Below are 23,054 nucleotides of genomic sequence, written 5' to 3' on the forward strand. Positions count from 1 at the left end.
TGGTTAAAAGTACAGACTCTGGACCCAGACCGCCTGAAGTCAAATCCCAGATCTACCTACGCCTTACTGTGTGTCCTTAAGTAAATTTATCAGTCTCAGTTAACTCATCCTTAAAATAGAGATAAGAATACTAACCTCAAAGAGCTATAGAACAAGCAAATACACTGAAAGAATTTAGAAAAATTCCTGGTACATAGCAGATGGGCAATGTTAGCTCCCATTCTAATAATAATAATTATTATTACTATTACTGCTATGGCTACACCACCACCATTACTAATGCTGAGGTAGGCAGCACTGACAAGGAGGTGAATTCTCTAGTCAAGTTCTATAGGTCACTGAAGAACAAAACTAACCGAATTCTTTGAGCAAACGGTAGTGATGCACTTTCCTAACATATTAACAAGATTATGAACATGAGTGACTGAATAAAAGAATGCACACTTATTGACCTTCAACTAAGCATCAGGCACTGAGCTAGGCACGTTCACAAAGGTTATGCCATTCGATCCTTATAACCAAGTAGAGGTGAAGCTTATTATTCAGATGAGGAAACTGAGGTTTGAGAGGCAAAGTATTCTTTTGATCATACTAGCGTTACCTCTGAAGAACTTAAAGAAAAGCACAGAAAGATGAGCTACATTTGGCTAATCTAGAATATTCACAATAACACAGCTAATATTAAGTACAATTTCTATGAAAAAGTATACAAGTTCCAAACAATTTAAACAAGTGAACTTTTAAAATACAATTCACTTGTCTACTGACTATTATCGGTTTTATTTTCTAAGTGTTAATTGTGCATAAACTGATTTTCACAATAAAGATTTATATTATTTGAGAGGAGTATCTCTGTCTTTTCTTCAAAACTGCCAAAGGATCTAGTTCACTATTTGGTAAATACCTGATTTTACATGATCAAGGATAATGATGAAGACTGCAATCACCAGACTTAATACAACACACTTGGAACTCTGGAGGTTCAGTTATAGAAGATTCTGGGAATAATATATAATCCTTTTAATAATGAGGTGATGAGAGGAGCTTGGCGGGGGAGCGGAGAGGTTGGGATGAATTCAGCTGTAGTGAGACAAATTTTAGCTGGTACAAGGGAACAGCATTAAATAGCAGTGAATCTCGCAGCGAGAAAGTCATGTTTTTAAAATTCTCCTTCAATTTTTCTGATTGTACCAAGCAGAAAGCCTTGATTTAGTGCTAATTTGTCTTTAATACCACCATAACACTTGCTAATATCTCTTTAACACAGAAAAATTTCAGACACAGAGCCTTAGCAGACAACAGTATTTAGCCAGAATTTATAATTGTTTTATTTTTAATGCAGTTTTAAAAATTGCTATGTTCTATTTACAGCAACATTGGCTTTTTATTTATGGTTGTGTTATAATGTTTCCTTTAGGAAAGGAGGAATGGGGAGTGATGGGCACAGGGTGTTTTTATGGGGTGATGAGAAAGTTTTGAAACTACAGAGAGCTAGTGATTGCACAACGTTGTGAATACACTAAATACCACTGAATTGTACATTTGTAAGTGGTTAATTGGGGTCGGCCCTGCGGTCAAGTGGTTAAAGTTCCACACGCTCCACTTCAGCGACATGGGTTCGTGGATTCGGATCCTGGGAGCAGACCTACTCCACTCATCAGCCATGCTGTGGCAGCATTCCACACTACAAAAAATAGAGGAAGATTGGCACAGATATTAGCTCAGGGCTAATCTTCCTTAAGCCAAAAAAGAGGAGGATTGGCAATGGATGTTAGCTCAGGGTGAAACCTCCTCACCAAAAAAAAAAAAAAAAAAAGTTAATCATACGTTATGTGAATTTTACCGCAATAAAAAAATTATTTATAATTGTAAAATAAATCAATTTTTTAAAGTAAGTAAAGAATAAGGTGGTGTATAAATATAGAAAGAATTATGAGAGTAGTATGCAAACAAATGAAGTCTGGGAAATAGACTTAACTAGAGAAACTGGACTGGATTAGTATGGATGGAATTTCTGGGGATGAACTACAGGAATCTGATAGGTAGAGCTCTGCAAACTAATTCTGGCAGCCTCTCAAGACACCAGCAACCTTGCACATTCTAACCACAGGTGATTTCTGGTGGCATACCAGATGTCTTCAAGGGCTTAGGCAAAAATCCCAAGGCAGGCAAAGCATCTTTTGCATCCATCTGCCTCCTGTTCTAAATCTCTGCAGCCCCCCTTCCTCTCCCTCACCATTCAAGCACCTACTGTCTTCACGATGACCTCTGGTCTCTCAATGCCCCAAACCATTTCTTCTTCTTCTTCAGTCAAAGCTTCTGTTTTTTTAAGTATGGGATTTAACTGTGTTTTGAAAACACTGACATTAGTCTTGCCTACTTCACAAGGTTGCTGTGAAGATCAAATTATTTTTGGGACATGCTTTAGAAGTGTTTCTCAAACTCTGGATTCTAGCTCATTAGTGGGTCATAAAATCAATTTAATAGATTGTGATCAGTACTTTTTAAAAATTAAATCAAATGGAACGAAAAAATATCAGAGTGCACTGTACATTGCAAGATTAGGAATTATGGCACTCTTCTATTTCAGTTGTGTGCGTGTGGGTGTCGGTCTGTGCAAAGAGATGTGTGGAGTCAGTCACAATATAAAATGTAATTTACTGTGGGTAAAAACAAAATACAGCTTTACAAGACAAATCAGTCCTTTCTCTGTTATATTGTCAGATTCAGAGGATAAGAACTGTTTTTCAGAATAAAACAGGTTACCACATGATGTACACAGCAACAGACGCCCTAAACACATGTCCCATGAGCATCAGTGCTTTCTCCCCAGGGGAAAACCTTTACAGCAAAAAGTAAAGTTCTTTATCAGACAGTTCAGAGTGAGAATAATTCTTTATACAATTGACTATAAATAAATTGCGCAATAATTTTAAAAATACTTCCGAATTAAAATTTGATCCTTGCATTACTTTGTAGGATAGAGCTGAAAACCATAAAAAGTCTGATAAGGGACAAAACTGGTAAATATTTAAAATATTCTGAATTGTTGAGGTTAAACAGAATCTTGCAATGCTCTTTAATTTGGGTCTCACATAAAAAAAGTTTCTGAGAACTATTAAGAAATGTGGTAAATTATTAAGACTTCGGTAATTAGTGGAAGGAGGAAGGAAAAACAAAACAAAACAGGAAGATTCAATGTAGCAGCAAGAGTTTTGGAGATCAAATCATCAGTGGTTACATCACTTCTCTAGCTGCAATGAATCAAAGAGTCGGTTAAAAGAGAATGCACGCAGACCAGAGAACTGTTCTACATTTTTGGCTCAGACATTACTTTCCGTATATAAAAGCCCTACTAGTGGCTCTATTGAGTGAACATTTAACATTTACTATTTTGTTTATAATGGTTAAACAGTAATGTTTGGCCTCGTCAGCTTACGAAATAAATCATAGCTGTCCTGAAGCTGAGAAGCATGGCTCAGGAAATCTCTCTCCTAGAGAGGGCATCCCTTATATAGGCTTTCTAGAGACTACAGTCATCCTGCAGAGACTCTGACCATTTTAGACGACATAACAGCTCTAGCTAGACAACTGCAGAGGACTTTACCTGTGCTGGGGAAAACACTAAAAGTCTTTTTTTTTTTTTTTTAAGAATTAGGGAGCATTTACTCCATATTGCCAATTGATATAAGATAATAAAAGTAAAATCAGCTGTTCAAAACTAGCTAAAATAACACAAAATCAAAGTAGGCTTTCATGCAATCCAAATTCTCGACTCTCAAATAGCCTACTTACCACTAGAAAATCAGTCACCATGGAAAGGCATCATCAAATGTGTTTTATGAAATCATTTTCCAAATTAAATTCTCTATATTATACCAGTGTACAACTCTTTAAAAGGCATAATTTAAAATACTGTGAAAAAATTATTTCTAAATTTTAACCATTTGTCAATTCTAGCTTCAAAAAATCTTTGGAATTCAAACATCACCTCCACCACTACCACCCTCTCCAGGAAATTACCTGGACATCTACAATAGCCAGCCCCCAACCAGCCTTCTTGCTTCTGCCTTTCTCCCCGCATAGTTATTCTCCATGCAGAACGGCTAGAGTGATTCTTTTAAAAATGTAATTTAGATGATGATGTCATTCTTCTCCTAAAATCTGTCTAACGGCTTCCGTTACCCTCAGAAGAGTATTCAAACTCCTTTACAGAGCCTCAAGGCCCTATTTGATGAGATAGCCTCTCATCCCACACTTGTCATTCACTCTTCCCTAGGAAGGAAGGTAGTTTACTAATCTGACTTGTGAATGTGGGAAGAACTAACGGAGAGTTCTTGGCTCAGCTGTTCCCTTTTCCTTCTTGGGTGCAAGCTGCCCTCATGGAGTAACCCTCCTCTGCTGCCCCACACCCCGAGTCTACCTGGGGCAAACCTCGCCAGGATCAGTGTTGGATGAGACTGTGGGCAAATCTGTCCAATTCCAAGAGTTAGTGAGCAGGCACTTTTGGCTGTCATCCTCCTCCACCATATGGAACAAAAGTGCATTCTGGCCTTCATCCATCATGCTTTAGCGATTAGTCTTATTTCTTAATTTGTTTAGAGTCCACGGAGGGAAGAGGGGTGGTAATTATTAGGGCTACTAACCCCAATACACTGAAACAAACACACATGCAAGGAACACAACTTATATGTAAGTACAGAAAAGAATCTAGAAATGCTCATCTCTAAGTGGTATAGTTATAAGAGACTCATTTCGTCACATGCTTTTCTATTTTGGATGAACATTTTTTACAAATAACTATGAATTAATTTTATAGTCAGAAAAAAACAGCCAAAATTAACTTTCTTTGGGGGCTAGTAAAGAGTGTAAAGCTTGGGACCAGGTTTTCAGAGGAAATTATGAGCTATGTTTTGGATTCATGTCTAGTGAAATTGAAAACAGTTACAGAACGACTGTCTCTAATCATGATTACACACAACACAGGTAAAAATGTCCTACTTTTTTACAGATATTTCATAATTACTTTCACTTTAATATTTTGGCTAATGTCAAGTCACCAAATAGTGACAAAAATTACATCATTCTCCTGAATCTATAAAGCCCCTCTGGTCCATTTATTCAATATAAGATTACACTAACTGCTTACTTAGAATGTTTATACGTTTGACTCCATAACAGCAGCTCTTATTCATATATTTTAAACTGGAGGTTTTGGGTTCATGACTGATTTCCATTTTTTCTGTCCTAAATATCAACACACACCCATAAATATTCATATAATTTTTCTACTCCTATCACATTTAGGGGAAAATTCTTCTATTTTTACTTACAAGTTAAAATGTTTTAAGAATATTTATAAATCTTTATAAGTAAATACTTACGTTAACTCAATTTTAATTCTTCTTCAGGCTTCCCTGAGTAACTTTGATCAGTATATGATCATCTAAACCTACGAATTTTTCACAAATTATTTTCATAAGTTACATTTTTTTCCTTCTATACGTTAATGTCTATGCATCAAGGCAGTGCATAAGGATGCTATGGAGGGAATGGCATCTGATCTGGCCTTCTTCAATGCGTGAGGTCTCCACCAGCAGTGGGAGACCCACATACAGGGCAGAGTGGTCAGCAAAGGGAAAGGCACCAATGCAGTAAAGTAGAAGATAATCAGGAGGAAAAAGAGTGTAATCTAACTGATTTTAAAAAGAAGTTTTCTATTGATGGAGAAAGTCATGGGAGATACTCAAAGGTTGGTTAAAGACAAATTAAAAGGCTGCAGGTGTCAGCCTGAGGAAATGTGAACTATATTCAGCATGTGATAAGCACTGAAGCAGTGAGCACTGCATTTAACACAACTTAAACTGGGGCTGCGTATTCCAGAGCGGATGGATAGAGAAGAGTGAGGATGTCCAACAGCACAGGTTAGAGATGATGCAGGCCTGAAGCAGAGCGAACTAACACATAGAATTTATAAGTCTGAGACTGATTATAGGAGATAGAGAATATTCTGAAGTTCTAAATGGAAATATAAATTAAGAAAAATAGCAAAGTCAAAAGGAAGAGTGAGTTCTAGAGTTGATGAGGAGCTGTGTTCTGGGTTTATTGACTTGACGTGCTGGTATAACATCCTGGTGGGGGTTGTTGCTCAGGTAACTGAACATACCTCTGGAGCGCAGAAGAATGTGTAGGAAGGAATTAAGAGAAGCAGATTCAGTGAGTAGTCACTGAAAGTAATGATAACTTAAAATAGTTCATCTCCTTGACAGAAGACTAGGAAAGATGATGTCCTTTTACTCTAATATGGAGACAGTGGGAATGCAGCCAGAGGAGGAGGATGAGAACAATAAGAACAAGATGACAGTGACTGTCACACACATAAAGGATGCCTAGTTGCCTTGAGTTTAGAGGACAAGAGGGAAGTTGGCAGGAGAAAAAGTTGTTTCAAAGAGTGCTACTGTCAATAAGAACAAAGACTAAAAAGACAGCTGAATTTGGCACTTAGAAAGTCTTATTTTATTCTTAAAAACACTACATGAGATTGCAGAATCTCTTCTGATAAATCCTCAAAATACCAATTTTCCAGCTTCTTCAGAGCCTTTGAAAGCAAACTGAGGTGGGGGGGGGGGGTGGTCTCTCTCTGTTTTGTTTATTCTGGTATCCTCAGCGCCTAGAACAGTGCTTGGACCAGAGAAGGTACTCAATAATTGTGGAATAAATGATGTGATCTCTCTAACTTTCCTCCACCTGTCAGCCCCTCCTGCTCTTCATCTCCTTCCCTACTGAGCTAAGAGTCCATGATCATGATCCTACACACCTTGAGCAACTGTCTTACCAACATCCTACATTACATGGCCCCCTTATCCTTCTGTTAACATGTTTCCTATTTTCTCTCTCTCTGCAAGTTTTCAGAATCTTCCCTATAACCCCGGTGCCCTGAAATTTCATGACGTGTGGCTTCATGTGAGTCTTTTTCATTCATTGTGCTGAGCATTCAATGAGCCCTTCCTACATGGAAAAAAATTTTCTTTTTCAGTTTTGAGACTTTTTCTTTTGTGGGGGTGGTAGGGATGTGGGACTATTTCTTACCTAATTCCATCCTCCCTCCTCTACAATTTTTCTCTTTCTAAAACTTTCTGGTCAAATACTGGACCCTGAATTGACTCTTTTAAAAATCTAGGGCCAGCCCCGTGGCCGAGTGGTTAAGTTCACGTGCTCCCATACAGCGGCCCAGGGTTTTTCTGGTTTCGATCCTGGGCGCAGACATAGTACCACTCATCAGGCCATGCTGAGGCGGTGTCCTACATACTACAACTAGAAGGACCCACAACTAAAATACACAACTATATACTGGGGGGATTTGGGGAGAAAAAGCAGAAAGAAAAAAAAAAAACTTGGCAACAGTTGTTAGCTCAGGTGCCAATCTTTAAAAAAGTAAAATAAAATAAAAATCTACCTTTTCTTTCTCACTGTATTTTATTCTACTTTCTAGAAGATTTTCTTGACTTTATCTTTCAATACTCCTATGGCTTTCCCTGCTGGTATCATCTATTTATTTTCCAAGACCTCTTTCTTGAAGTCTAAATGTTCAAAAATTTTTGTAGTATTCTGCTTTAGTTTCTTGGCTACAATATTCTCTCTTTTCTCTCTGAGAATACTAACTATAAGATTTTTTTTCTTGAAATAGTCTTCTGTTTCCTACATTGTCTCTCTCTCCCCTCTGAGTTATTCTGTTTGCTTTAGTCTTCGTATTTCATGTTAGAGGATTTCCTCAAATGTCTAGTGATCCTTATCTGTCCATTACTATATAAGAATAAGGCAGTGAAAAGCTGATCATGGGGTCAGCCCTGTAGCTGAGTGGTTGAAGTTCTGCATGCTCTGCTTCGGCTGCCCAGGTTTGTGGGTTTGGACCTACTCTGCTCATCAGCCATGCTGTGGAGGCATCCCACAAACAAAAGTAGAGGAAGACTGGCACAGATGTTAGCTCAGGGCTAATCTTCCAGAAGCAAAAAAAGAGGAGGATTGGCAATGGATATTAGTTCAGGGCAAATCTTCCTCACAAGAAAAAAAAAACTGATCAGAAACTCTGTCAGGGGTCAAAAATCTTCTTCTGTAAAAAGCCAGACAGTACATATTTTAGGCTCTGAGGGCCATATAGTCTGTTGCAAGTACTCAACTCTGCTAGTGTAGCACAAAAGCAGCCACAGACAATACAAAAACGAATGAGCAAGGCTATTCTAATTAAACTTTATTTATGGATATTGAAATTTGAATTTCACATAACTTTCATGAGTCATGAAGTATTTTTCTCATTTTGACTTTTTTAAAACCATTGTGGTAACAGAATAACGCCCCCTAAAGATGTCCACGTCCTGATCCCTGGACCCGTGATTGTGTTCTCCTACATGACAAAGAAGAATGAAGATTTCAGACTGAATTAACATTGCTAGTCAAGTGATCTTCAATTAGGGAGATTCTCCTGGGTTATTTGAGTAGACTCAATGTAATCACAAAGGTCTTTAAAAGTGGAAGAGGGAAGCAGAAGAGAGGGTCGCAGTGTCGCAACGTGAAAAGGACTCCACTCATTGTTGCTGACCTTGAAGATGGAGGAAGGAGGCCATGAGCCAAGGAATATGGGTGGCTTCTAGAAACTGGAAAAAGCAAAGAAATGGCTTCTCCCCTGAAGCCTCCAGAAAGGAACACGTCCTGCCAACACCTTGATTTTAGTCCCATGAGAATTCTGATGTACAGAAGAGTAAGATAATAAATTTGTGTTGTTTTAAGCCACTAAGTTCATGCTAAATTTGTTACAACAGCCATAGGAAGACAATAGAAACATTTAAAAACAAAAATTTGGCTCATGGGCCATAGGTTACTAACCCTTCGTACAGGCTCTTGAGCCAGACTGCTTGGGAATAAATCCCAGTTCTGCCACTTATTAACTGTAATTTTGGGTAGGCAACTCAACCTCATTGTGTCTTGGTTTCCTCACCTGTAAAATGATGATAGTAACAGTACCTACATCATAGGATTGTTATAAGGATTAAGTGATAGAGTACATCTATAGCGCTTAAAATACTGCCTAGCCCACAGTTACGCTCAGTAAGTGCCATTATTATAATAATAATAGAGGACGGGGAGAGGAAACATAGCTCCATATGAAGATATTCACCTTATCTCAGCTTTGCCTGGAATACAGTTGCTCTAACAGACCCCCTCTAAGAGTAATCCTTTGGTCTTCTGTGGGGGTGAGGGAAGATGAAGGAACATATGGATAAGGAGAACACATTAGTGGTTACCAGAGGGGAAGCGGGTAGGGGGAAGGCGAAAGGGGTAAAGGGGCGCATATGGATGGTGTCAGATAAAAACTAGACTATTGGTAGTGAACATTATGCCGTCTATTCAGAAACTGATATACAATAATGTACACCTGAAATTTACATAATGTTATAAGCCAATATGACCTCAATAAAATAATTTTTTTTTAAAAAAGTGTTTAAAGTATTAGCATTTGGGGGAAGTGGTAAAAGTAATTATTTGTATCAGGCTATATTAAGTAAAGGATTCCTGATTTAATCACTTAGTGCAATTACAGAAAGATTTCTATATGATTGCAACTAACAAGTTTACAGAGGAAACCACGGAATAATAAAATAATTAAATCCAAGTCAGCAAAGTAAAGACGGTAAAGAACATTAACTATTCAGGTTAAAGGGTAAGGAAAGAGAAAGACTGTTGAAATCTCAATTTACTGGTAATAAGGTGAAATGTAAATGCACAAAATATTAATTTATTTTTAACGGCTATGTGATATATTCTATAGAATTTTTAATAAATATTTTGGATAGTCTTTTATTAACAAACATTTAAACAGCCTCTAATTTTTTCCTATTAAAAAAAAAAAAAAAGAGCAGTAACCTGGTTGCACAGGGTGGAAGAGGGAATTGCAGGATAAACCAGTTCATCTTTCACAGGCTTCCACGGCCACAGCTGAGGTTCCAGCCTCTCTAGTTATCGAAGTCAATTACCATTCATGTTTCTAACTAACACATGCGTCTTGACTTCTCGTTTCTGCTGTGGTCTCCTCTCTTAATTCTCTTTGTCCATGTGGGTTTATGCTTTTAAAAATGCCTTTTCAGTCATTTTAGTGGAGTTTTAGGAGGGAGCAGAATTGAATAAATGAGTTTAACTTCAGAGGCTGCAAGTAATTCCACACAATCTTGGTGGTTTATTTGCGTTTTGAATCAATGATACACTTTTTTGAAAAGTTTGAAAAGTACACACGTCAAAAATACTACAGAATAATTTGTATGCCAGACGCTTTCTCTTGAACGTTTGTAAAAAAAAGTTATTATGATTCATATATCTACTTAGGCTTACTAACCAATGGATATAGAGCATTCTTATTTATTGATGGCAGCTGTATTTTCATACATTGCATGAATGCTTTAGCAGGGGTCTATATTCTTATTTTCCTAAACCATACTTTTAGTTACAAAGAAATCTGTTAAACTCAGACGCATGACACTTTCACAGCCTTAGTTAAACAGCATCCTGAGATGTAACCTCATCATTCTACTAAAACTGTAAATCATCTGGGAGCTAAAGAGAAAAAGGAGGAAGAAGACCAACAGTTATTGACAACCTGTTACGTGCCAGTCCTGTTCTGGGTGCTTTAAATACGTCACCTAATACAATTCTCAAGATGTGACAGGTTGGAGATCTTGCCCTCACTTCATGAATAGGGAAAATAAGGTGTAGAGAGCTTAGGAAACTCAGGACTGATGGACAGAAAGTTCCAAGTAATGTATAATGTAATTGTATGTCTCAGGTGTCATTTACAAAATGTGTTATAGAAATATGCAGTAGACTTTGAGCTGTCCGTATCTATTTTTCCAGACTCCCAGTATTAGGCCTAATGAAGAGACAAAAATCTATATTTGAATTTTTAATATTGTTCTTTATATTTTTTACAAAGATACACTATTTTTTCCCAAAGAAAGAAACCAGAACCATTTTCTAAATCACTTGATTCTTAAAAATTGTCTAAAAAATAAAATATTGTTTTTTCCTCTATAATGTAGTTCTCTCCCCCCTGTAGTTAATACTTCACTGCTTTAACCTGAACAACGCATATTGGGTAAAAGCTGTAGATTAAGTGATGAGTCCTTGCAGGAAGAAGAGAAAAGATCTTTTTGTCTTTGGTCTTATTCTTAGTGAGGTAGTAGGTGCTCAAAAATACCAGGTGAAATGTTCCTGACCTAGCTAGCTAGCTAGATAGATACAGATATAGAGATACGGAGAAAAGTACAGAAGGATACATACCAGGTAATTTACAAGCAATATAGGGTAGAAACAGAACAATGAGAGTCGAAAGGAGAGGTAATTAAATAAAAGAAGAAGAATAGTAACAATAACAATAAATTTTTTGAAAAGTGTATATTCATGTTTATAAACTTATGATTCTATTTAAATAAAGAGATTTTGAAAAAAGCAAATTAGGGCTATATCTATTCACTTACAAGGTTGTCCATGTTGCTTTCAAGCAAATTGCAAATTCTTTCTCTATATAAAAACAAGCAAAAATGTTTAACCTGTTTATATACATATTAATAAAAGGAAAGGTGTAAAAGGACATAAATCAACCTAATCTTAACATGGGTCACCTGACAGTGATTGGAGACATTTAAAGATTTGTCGTGCACTGGACGTAAGCTACTATTGGTGACTTTATTTCCTGTATTGTCTCTTCTTCACGTTCTCCTATTCACTAGGGGCTTACTTATCTCCTGATGTGATTACCAATTTTTGTCCCAACTTTCTGTGATCCACACCAATCATTCTCTAGATTGGCTGAGAGAGTGTGGGCACTGATCAACCACTGAGCTGGAGAAATGTCTCTGCAGGATCTCGTAGGCTTGAGCCTTTTCTGGTAAAGGGGTGTAGCGTGTCACCATTTTCCCAAAAGGGACAGCCCCAGAATCTGGGCTGGGACTGCAAGCCAAAAGAGCAGTAGGAGGCAGTCAGGTGGAGAGCGGGTCAAATTGCTACAAGTACCCTATTGCCAAATCAAATTTTAAATGTTATTCCTTCCCATCACCTGTGTCCAGGGAAGGCAAAACTCCAGGTGAAACTCCATGAATACGATGGATCCTCATTTTCCTGCCAAAATCCTTGTCTACAAATAGTGATTGCAATACAAGTAAATACAGCATGTTCTTTTAGTACAGAGTCTAGCATACTGCATATTGTAGATTCTTGATAGATATTAAAGAGCAGCAACACTGCTTTGAGCAAAATACGTCCAAAGAATTTGGTAGGTGATTTTATATGAACAGAAGAAGTCAGTAGGTATTCCTAAGACTATACATGCTGGAATATTTTAAAAGTTAGAAATTATACCTGAGAGAGAGATGAAAACAGTTTTTAAAAATCTACCTATGTTATCAAAGACCTAAAGATTAGGCCTGAGACAATAAGTCTTTTGGAAGAGAATATAGGCAGTACACTCTTTGACATCAGTTTCAAAAGAATCTTTTCGGACACTGTAACTCCTCAGTTGAGGGAAACAATAGAAAGAATAAACAAATGGGACTTCATCAGACTAAAGAGCTTCTTCAAGGCAAGGGAAAACAGGATTGAAACAAAAAAACAGCTCACTAATTGGGAAAAAATATTTATAAGCCACTTATCCGACAAAGGGTTAATCTCCATAATATACAAAGAACTCACACTGCTTAACAACAAAAAAACAAACAACCCGATCAAAAATGGGCAGAGGACATGAACAGACATTTCTCAAAAGAAGATATGAATATGGCCAATAGACACATGAAAAGATGTTCATCATCGCTAATCATCAGGGAAATGCAAATCAAAACTACACTAAGATATCACCTTACACCCGTTAGATTGGCAAAAACATCCAAAACCAAGAGTGACAAATGTTGGAGAGGTTGTGGAGAAAAAGGAACCCTCATACACTGTTGGTGGGAATGCAAACTGGTACAGCCACTATGGAAAACAGTATGGAGATTTCTCAAAAAGTTAAAAATAGAAATACCCTATGACCCAGCCATCCCATTACTGGGTATCTATCCTACGAACCTGATGTCAGAAATCTCAAGAGTCCGTTGCACCCCTATGTTCATCGCAGCATTATTTACAATAGCCAAGACGTGGAACCAGCCTACATGCCCAGAAACTGATGACTGGATAAAGAAGATGTGGTATATATACACAATGGAATACTACTCAGCCATAAAAAAAGACAAAATTGGCCCATTCACAACAGCGTGGATGGACCTCGAGGGTATTACGTTAAGCGAAATAAGCCAGTCAGAGAAAGACGAACTCTATATGACCCCACTCATAGGTGGAAATAAGTATATTGATAAGGAGATCTGATCGGTGGTTACCAGGGAAAAGGGGGGGTGGGGGGAGGGCACAGAGGGGGAAGTGGTGTACCCACAACATGACTAACAAAAATGTACAACTGAAATCTCACAAGGTTATAATCTATCATAACATTAATAAAAAAAAAATAATAAAAAAAAATAAAAAATAAAAAAATCTACCTATGTTAATACAGATTGTGTATTTACACATCATTAAGGATGTACCCTAAATTATCTTAATATCTACCTAGCTCTCTCTTTCTCATATCTGTATCTTATTATGTTTTCAAATAACTAGAATAGTTTGTTATGCTACTATTTTTTTTTTTTTTTGAGGAAGATTAGCCCTGAGCTAACATCCGCTGCCAATCCTCCTCTTTTTGCTGAGGAAGACTGGCCCTGAGCTAACCTTTGTGCCCATCTTCCACCACTTTATATGTGGGACACCCACCACAGCATGGCTTGCCAAGTGGTGCCATGTCCACACCTGGGATCTGAACCGGCAAACCCCAGGCCGCCAAAGCGGAATGTGCAAACTTAACCACTGTGCCACCAGGCGGGCCCCTACGCTACTATTTTTCAATGTCTCCTTAGAAACAAACTGACAATCTCATTTTATCTTACCTTTTCAGAACACATTCATTCACTCATTCATTCAACAAATATTTATTCAGGATCTCCTGTATATTAGGCATTGTTCTTTGCTCTGGGAACATAGCCGGGAGCAAAATAGACAGTAATCCTTTCTCTCATGGAACCAGTATCCTACTGGAGGAAAACAGCCAATAAACAAGGAAGTAAAAGATACAGTATAGTATGTCAGATGGTAATCAGGACTATGGAAGAAAATAAGAGGGATAAAGAATACCACTCAAGGGGGGAAGGCTGCAATTATATATATATGGTGGAGTCAGGGAAGGCCTTGCAGAGAAGGGAAAATTTCAGCAAAGAACTGAAAGAGGTGAGGGGAAAAAGCCATATGAACACCTAGGAGAAGAGTGTTACAGGCTGAGGGGTTCAACACATGCAAAGGCCCTGAGTCAGGGTGCATGCTGTTACCCCTCCAGTGTCATCTCCCCATATTCTGCACCTCCCTCACTTTACTCCAACCAAGCACTGGCCTCCTTGCTGTTGCTTAGATATATGCTGGTGATTGGAGGTTGAGGGGCCAGGGAGGCAGTGCAGACCTATAAAAGCTCCTCTGAAGAGACAGCCTTCTTGCCAAACTGAAAAACACTCCATCACCATATGACTGAAACGGACGTGGAGCAAACACTCCTCTTGAGCAGCAATGTCCAACAGAACTTTCTGCAATGATAGGAATGTTCTCTATCTGTGCTGTTCAGTAAGTAGCCACTAGACACATGTGTTATTGGGCATGTGAAAACTGGCTAGTATGACTGAGAAACTGAAATTTTAATTGTATTTTATCTTAATTTAAATTGAAATAGTCGAATGTGGCTAATGGCTACCATACATACATAGAACACAGGAATTTATCATTAATAGACAGACACCTTACTTCTAAACAAAGAAATATGTTTCATTTAATTTGCTAAAGTTGAAGCTGGTCTATTGAGAATTCTATGATTAAATATGACAATTATGATAGCTTTACTTAATTGCCACAAAAAGTATGTATTAGCCCTCATTTACCATGTAATTCTTTGGGTACTGTGTGAAAAACTACTGCCATTAGGTTTTCTGACCTCAGCTTTAGTGTTTCCCTGTGGATGATTTATTATCATTATTATTATTGTTATTATTATAAATTTTTTAAAAATCTGCTTTTAAATCAAGCTGTGTTTCCTGCTAGCAAGTTTTTTCTTCTCAATTTTATTTGTCTTCAGGTGACGCACATTTACATGCAAATGTAAAAATATGAATAAAAATATAATGAACAGGATATGGTATAATAAGCTATACATTCATGTATTATTAAATTCTAACAAAACAGAACCAAAGACTGTGATCAGCAGAACGGCTTAAAAGATTTTTGGGGAGGAAACTGGCATTCAAATAGCTTTGTTTCTAAAAAACTGGAAATAGGAAATACTCACTATTCCAAGAGCCATGCAAGGCCAATCTTTAAGAGCTATACTCAACTTTATGAAAATATATAGGTTCTAAGAAAAAGGCATATATACACGCACTATACCAAACACACCACTAGTAAAGCTACACAAGAAAACTTCATGTTTCAGAATTTCTATGTTTAAATCAACAGCACCCAGAGACGATGAAAGCCAGTTACTAAAAAATTTATTGCTTAGTAAAATCTCAGTTTACAATTCAAAGGATTTTAAAAATCTCTGTGCTGTTATGAAGCTTTATGGGGTTTACAGTGGAGATGAAAACAGAAATAAAAAGATCTGACAAACAGAAAATGCCAGAGATATTTCCAGCATTATCAACATGGATTCTTTTTCCCCTATCATTACCTTTCACCTTATTCCAAGAAAACTAACTTTAACTCATCTGCCTGAAAAGACAACTATGCTTCCTGGGGTCCCTTTCAAAATGTAAATGTTTGATGGGCAATTTTATTTGGAAGAATATTATCTTCATAATTTTTTTAAAGAACTAAAATGTCAACTCCATGAGGGCAGGAATTTTGGATGATGTGCAGTACTCCCAGTGCCTAGAACAGTGCCTGCCATATAGTACGTAGTTTTCTAGTTCTCTGTTTAGTCTTGCTTCATATTACTGTCAAACCTTCATTCTCAAAATCAAGTATACTGAGATGCCACATAATAAACTGAACTGTGCTTTTTAAATTTTATACCAAAAGATCTAATTTATTTTAAAAAAAGAATGTAATACGCATTGGAAAATACTCGGCTGGAATGTTTGCTGAAATACTGTTTACTGCAAAAGTCCCAATGTTTTATCAACTAACACTGAAGTTTAAATTAGGGCTAAACTCAGGAAATTGACCTTCATAATATTTTAACATGATGTTTGTCTTTATAAGGTGGTTTTCTTCTAAGAATAGCGGACTTAAATGTCCTTGACTTACAGTCAAATTTCGGTCCCAAATCTGTATGCTTCCATTCTGGCAGGCAGCTGCAATGAGGTTTCCATCTCTACTATATGTGCACGTGGTGGGAATTACTTTTTTACCCTGCATTGTCCGTGGTTTAAACACGCTTCTTTGCTTCCTTGGATTTTCTACTTCCCATGTCCTCACAGTCCTAAAAAGAATAAGGAAATTTTCATTTACAAAAAAGAAAGGAGTTTAAAATACAAAAGAGCACATAAAGACAGCTTCACCTTTTAAGCATATAAACCTAATAATTATTTTAAAATAAAATAAAATGTGCACCATAAAACATTCCCCATCTGTAAATGAGGTTACTCACTGAAATAAAGTAAAGCATCCAAATCGTGGTGTCATCAAATCAAACAGCAAGTGGCAAATTCTACTTCAAATCTATCAGCTATTAGTTCTGACCCTCTAAAGCAGTGGCCTCCAAACAATTCTGACTATACACTCTGATCAGTAAAACTGTTGAACATACACCTCCTATACACACACATTAATATCTAAATTACTTACATGTGCTAATGTGCCGTTATATAACATACACCAGAAAACACACTGAAAAAGTAAGTCACTAAAAAAGAATGCTGTCCTGCTCTAGGGCCCAGGCAAAGATCTCATGCCTCTGGGGGAGTAATAAAAATAAAGCTGTCTGCCCCTGAGTTTTCACCAAGTAACAAGCAACAGCAGTCTAGAGCTGAAGCGGGGACAAGACTCCCTCCCACTCACAGTCCCAGGCAAAGGATTACTGCCACTGAGGGAGGCTAGAACAAAATCTATATGACCAAGAGAGAGAGAAAACACCCACAATACACAGCCAAACAAAAAAGAGTTCAGCCACTTCTTGGCAGAAATTATCCAAGCTAAACCACTATGGAACATCTCTAAAGTTTTTAAAGAAAAAAACTGTAAATTCTATACTCTATAGCCAATGAAAATATATTTCAAAAATAAGGTGACATGAAGACTTTTTCAGGTGAAGAAAAGCTGAGACAATTCATTTCCACCAGATACATACTACAAGAAATGTTAAAGGAAGTTCTTCAGGAAAAACAAATAGGACACAAATGGAAACCTGCATCTACACAAAGAAATGAAGAGTGCCAAAAATGGTACAAATGAGAGAAAATGTAAAAGACATTTAAAAGAATGTTTAAATCTCTTTAATAGATAAATGGCTATAAAGCAAAAATAATATATTGTGAAGTTTTAAGATAAACAGTTCAAGTAAAAATGTATGACAACAGTAGTACAAAGGTTGGGAGGGAGAGATGGAAGCATACAGTTTTATACTATACTTGAAATAGTAAAATATTATTAGAAGAGAAACTTTGATACATTGAAGATGTATATTATAAATCCTAGAGCAATCACTAACACATTTTTAATAATGAATACATAATAATGGAGATAAAATGGAAACAAAAATTAATCCCATCAAAACCAGGAAGAGATAAAAAAGAACTATGGGATAAATATAAAACAAATAGCAACATGGTAGATTTCAATCCAACCTCATCGATAATTACATTAATTTGAAGTGGCCTAAAAACTCTAATTAATAAAGCAAAGACTGTCAGATTGGATTAGATAAAAGCAAGACTCAGCAGATTTTGTCTTTAAAAAACACAAAAAAGCCTCTAAAGACTTAGAGACATTAGTAGTAAAAGGACGGGGGAAAATGATGTACCATGTAAACATAATCAAAGAAAGCTGGAGTGACCATATTAATACCAAAGTTGACTTCAGAACAAGGATAAAACTAGAGACAAAGAGGAAAATTTCATAATGATAAAGTCAACTGATCAAGAAGACACAACAATCCTAAATGCATATGCCCCTAATAACAAAGCTTCAAAATATAAAAACTTAATAGAAATAAAAGAAGAAAGAACAAATCCATACCTATAGCTGTACACTTCAACACTCTTCTCTCAGTAACTGATAGAACAAGTAGATCCCTCCTCTCCCCCCCCCCAAAAAAATCAGTAAAGGTATAGAAAACCTCAAAAACAAGTTGAGCTACCAAAGAAGTTGAGCTAAGTAACATTTATATAACACTTCACCCAACAACAACTGAATGTTCATTCTTTTCAGGTACACACTGAACATTCAACAAGATAGACCATATTCTGGGCCATAAAACAAATCTAAACCACTAAAAATGACCAAAATCATATAAAGTATGCATACTGTCAGAAAATAAAATTAAATAAGCAGTCAATAATAGAAATGTATCTGGAAATATATCTTTTCCATAACATTTAGAAACTAATAGAAACAATTTTAAATAATCCATGGGTCAAAGAAAAAAATCACAAGGGGTATTAGAAAGTACCTTGAATCCAACAAATGTGAAAATAGAATATTTCAAAATTCATAGTATTCAGCTAAGCAGAGCACAGAAAGAAAATAAAGCATTAACTATATATAAAAAGAAAGACCTCAAATCAATGACTTAAGATTCAATCTTAAGAAACTAGAAAAAGAGAAAGTTAAACCCAAACAAACAAAAAGAAGGAAATGATGAAATTGAGAGTACAAATGACTAAAATAGAAAATGGAAAAACAGTAGAGAAAACAGAAGCTGGCTCTTTGGGAAGATCAATAAAATTAATAAACCTCTAGCTGGATTGACGAAAAAAACAAAAATTGGAGACAATATCAAACACTAATATTTTGAATGAAAGAGAGGATATCACTATAGAGCTTAACAACATTAAAAGGATAATAAAGGAATTTTATGAACAAATTTATATAAGTAAATTTGATAATTTAGGTGAAATGGACAAATTTCATTGAACGATACAAACTACAAAAGCTCATTCAATAAGAAATAACTGGAATATTCCTATATGACTAAAAAAGCTGAAAACATAGTTTAAAATCTTCCAATGAGGAAACTCTAGATAGCTTCACTGTTGAATTCTACCAAGCAAGCAAGAAATAATAATACCAACTCTAAACAAACTCTTCTGGAAAATAAAAGAGGAAACACTTCTCAGCTCCTTGTATAAGGCCAGCATCACCCTGATGCCAAAGCCAAAGTCACCACAAAAAAAGGAAACTATGGATCCATATCCCCAAGAAACAGAGACACAAAAATCCTTGACAAAATATCAGCAAATTCAAACTAGCAGTGTATAAAAATGATACTACATCATGATTAACTGGTATTTAAACCAGGAATACAAAGAAGGATTGAAAGGACTGAAAACTAAACAATATAATGTTTAATAGAAAATTAAACATATCAACAGACTAAAAAAGAAAAAAGACATGTGATCATCTCAATCAATGCAAGACAAGCATTTGAAAAAAACATCCACATTCATTCACAATAAAAAACTTTCAGGGGGCTGGCCCCGTAGCATAGTGGTTAAGTTTAGCATGCTCTGCTTCAGTGGCCTGGGTTCAAGGGTTCAGATCTCAGGCGCAGACATACACCACTCATCAGCCATGCTGTGGTGGCAACCCACATATAAAATGGAGGAAGGCTGGCACTCAGGGCTAATCTTCCTCAGCAAAAAACAAAAAAAACACCCACCTCTCAGAAAATGAGCAATAGGATGGAACTTTCTCAACCTGATAGAGGACAACTATGAAAAACTTACAGGTAATTTAATTAAAGAGAATGACTGAATGCTTTCCTCTTATGCTTGAGAACAAAGCAATGATGTCTAGCTCTCATCGTTTCTTTATACTGGCATTGCCAGCCAGTGAAATAAGGCAAATAAAAGAAATTAAAGGCTTACAGACTAGAAAGAAGAAACAAATCTGTCTTTATTAAGAGACCACATAATCATCTATAGAAAACCCCAAGAATTTGCTCCTAGAATGCTACTAGATTTTGCTACACAAAAATGCTACTAGAATAAGTGAGTTTAACAAGGTCACAGAATACAAGGTCGATAATCATAAATACATTTTCTTTCTACTGATTAGCAGTAAACAATTGGATGTTGAAATTATGAAAATAATACCATTTAAACAGCACAAATAAATATGGAATCTGGCAAGGTATGTTTACTATTTGTACACCAAAAACCATAAAACATTTCTAAGACAAATGAAAGAAGATCTGCATAAATGAGAAAATATGCTGTATTCATGGATCAGAAGAGTCAACATTGTTTAGATTTCAATTCTCCCCTAATTAATCTTTAGATTCAATGCAATCTCAATCAAAACTCCAGCAGGGTTTCTTTGGAGTAGAAGTTCAGTAAGCTGATTCTAAAACCCACATGGAAACGCAAACAACTTGGAACAGCCTAAATAATTTTTTAAAAGAACAAAACTAGGAACTTACTCTACCCAGGTTCCCATATTACCTTCTAACTCTGTCTTATAACATAAATCATATAAGTTGTATTCAAGCATGTTAACATCTATTTCTTATGGGCCAGCCCTGGTGGCCTAGTGACTAAGTTCAGCGTGCTCCGCTTTGGTGGCCCAGGTTCAGTTCCCAGGCGCAGACCTACACCACTCATCTGTCAGTGGCCATACTATCACAGAGGCTTACATACAGGAAAAGAAGAGGCAGAATGGCAATAGACGTTAGCTCAGGGTGAATCTTCCTCAGTAAAAAGAGGAAGATTGGAAATAGATGTTAGCTCAGGGTGAATCTTCCTCAGAAAAAAAAATGTATTTCTTCTACAAGAAGAGGTCCTTGAGAGCAAGCGTGCTTTTTTTTGTTTTTAATCTTTGTTTGCCTAGGATCTGCACCATCTCTTGAACATAACAGGAACATAACACATATTAGGTCCTCAATAAACATTTGTTGAATAAATGACAGAAATTCACTGCTTATCTAAATATTTTAGAAAGCAACTTTATTGAGGTATAATCAACTTACAATGAAATGCAATTGATTTTTAAATGTATAGATTTCAAATAGCCAGCATTTTCTGTCAAATATTTATGATTTATTCCAAATGAAGGTTTTTTTCTTTTTTAATAACTTTCACATGTCTTTCCCCTAAGCTGTGCTTGGGAACTTAATTGTTTAACATTATCAAACCCTAGTTTTCACAGCTGTCAAACCCCGTGCCTGACATAAGATTGAACTAACTCAATTTTATAAACTACTGGCTAGCAAGATGTAAGCTCAAATAAGGGTTTGGGAACTGTACACAGAAACAAGAGAAGGGCACCTTAGAGCTCCAGGATTTAAAGCAACCTAGTAAGGAGCCAGGAGACTTAACTTCAGTGTTACAAGACACTTTGACAGCTAGAAGCCATAAGCAACATGACAGATCCTGTTAGCAGCATTCTCCAACATCCATTCTGCTTTCTTCTCAAAGGTCCGTATTTCCCAGCCTCTCTTGCAGCTAGATGTGATGAAACATGGCAACTATGTTTTGACCAATGCAGTGTAAATGGAAGAGTAGTGTAGGACTTTAGGAAAGTGTCTAAAAGAAGGTAACAGACCGTTCTTCATCCCCTCTTGTTTACTTCCTCCTCTGCCAGCACTCTAGAAATGATGCTGAGCTCAAGAAGCATCTTATCAGAGCAACAAAATAGAAGGAACCTTGGTCTTTGACGACACTAGAAGCACCAAACCAACTCTGGAGTGCCTGTGTCTAGACTTCTCTTACTGAGAGACAGACAGACAGGCAGACAGATGGATGGACAGATAAATAGATACAGGGATAGAAAGAAAGATAGATAAAATTTAGTGGGGTATAACATACAATGAAATTCATCTTTTTTGTTTGTTTGTTTTTGGTTAGGAAGATTGGCCCTGAACTAATATCTGTTGTCAATCTTCCTCTTCTTGCTTGAGAGAGATTAGCCCTGAGCTAACATCTGTGCCAGTCTTTCTCCATTCTATACGTGGGTTGCCGTCATAGCATGGTTGGATGAGCAGTGTGTAGATCTGTGCCTGGGATCCGAACCCATGAACCCCAGGCCACCAAAGTGGAGCACACAAACTTAACCACTATGCCACCAGGCTGGGCCCCAAATTCATCATTTTAAATGTTCAGTTCTGTGAGTTTTGACAAATGCATAGTTCTATCACTCCAAAAATTCCCCTTATGTTGTCTCTTTATAAAACCCCCTCCCCTCCCAAGTTTTAACCCTTGGCAACCATTGACCTGCTTTGTATCTCCATAGGTATGTCTTTTCCAATATTATATAGTAGGAATCATACTGTATGTAGCCTTTTGACTCTGGCTTCTTTAATTTAGCATAATATATTTGAGTTGTTATATATATCAGTAGTATATTCTTTTGTGTTGCTAAAAAACATCCCATCATATGGATATACTACATTTTGTTTATCCATTCACTAAATCAAGGATATTAGGTTGTTTCCAGTTTGAGGTGACTATGAATAAAGTCACTATAAATATTCATGTACAGTTTTTTGGGGTTTTGTTTGGGGTTTTTTGTAAAAATAAGTTTTCATTTCTCTTGGCTAAATACCTAGAAATGGGATTACTAGTCAGATGGGAATTGTATGTTTAACTTTATTAAAAACTGCTTATAGTTTATTAAAAACTATTTTCCAAAGTAGCTGTTCCATTTTGCATTCTCACCAGTAATGTATGAGAGTTCCAATTGCTCCATACCCTTTACAGCACTTGGTATTATCAGTTGCTGTTTTTTAA

At 36.5% G+C, this 23,054-nt stretch overlaps 1 protein-coding gene across 2 annotated transcripts in view; it reads right to left on the minus strand.

Annotated features, from left to right (window-relative positions):
* Window positions 1-23,054, minus strand: part of WDR70 (WD repeat domain 70) — a 284,509-nt gene that overhangs the window by 82,495 nt on the left and 178,960 nt on the right. For both annotated transcript variants that reach the window (XM_008518461.2, XM_070586984.1), the window contains exon 10: window positions 16,417-16,591. In XM_008518461.2, coding sequence (XP_008516683.1) covers window positions 16,417-16,591 — 175 coding nt within the window. The remainder of the gene's footprint in view (window positions 1-16,416; window positions 16,592-23,054) is intronic.

The sequence above is a fragment of the Equus przewalskii genome, chromosome 20 (genome assembly GCF_037783145.1).
Source record: "Equus przewalskii isolate Varuska chromosome 20, EquPr2, whole genome shotgun sequence".
NCBI classification, from domain to species: domain Eukaryota; kingdom Metazoa; phylum Chordata; class Mammalia; order Perissodactyla; family Equidae; genus Equus; species Equus przewalskii.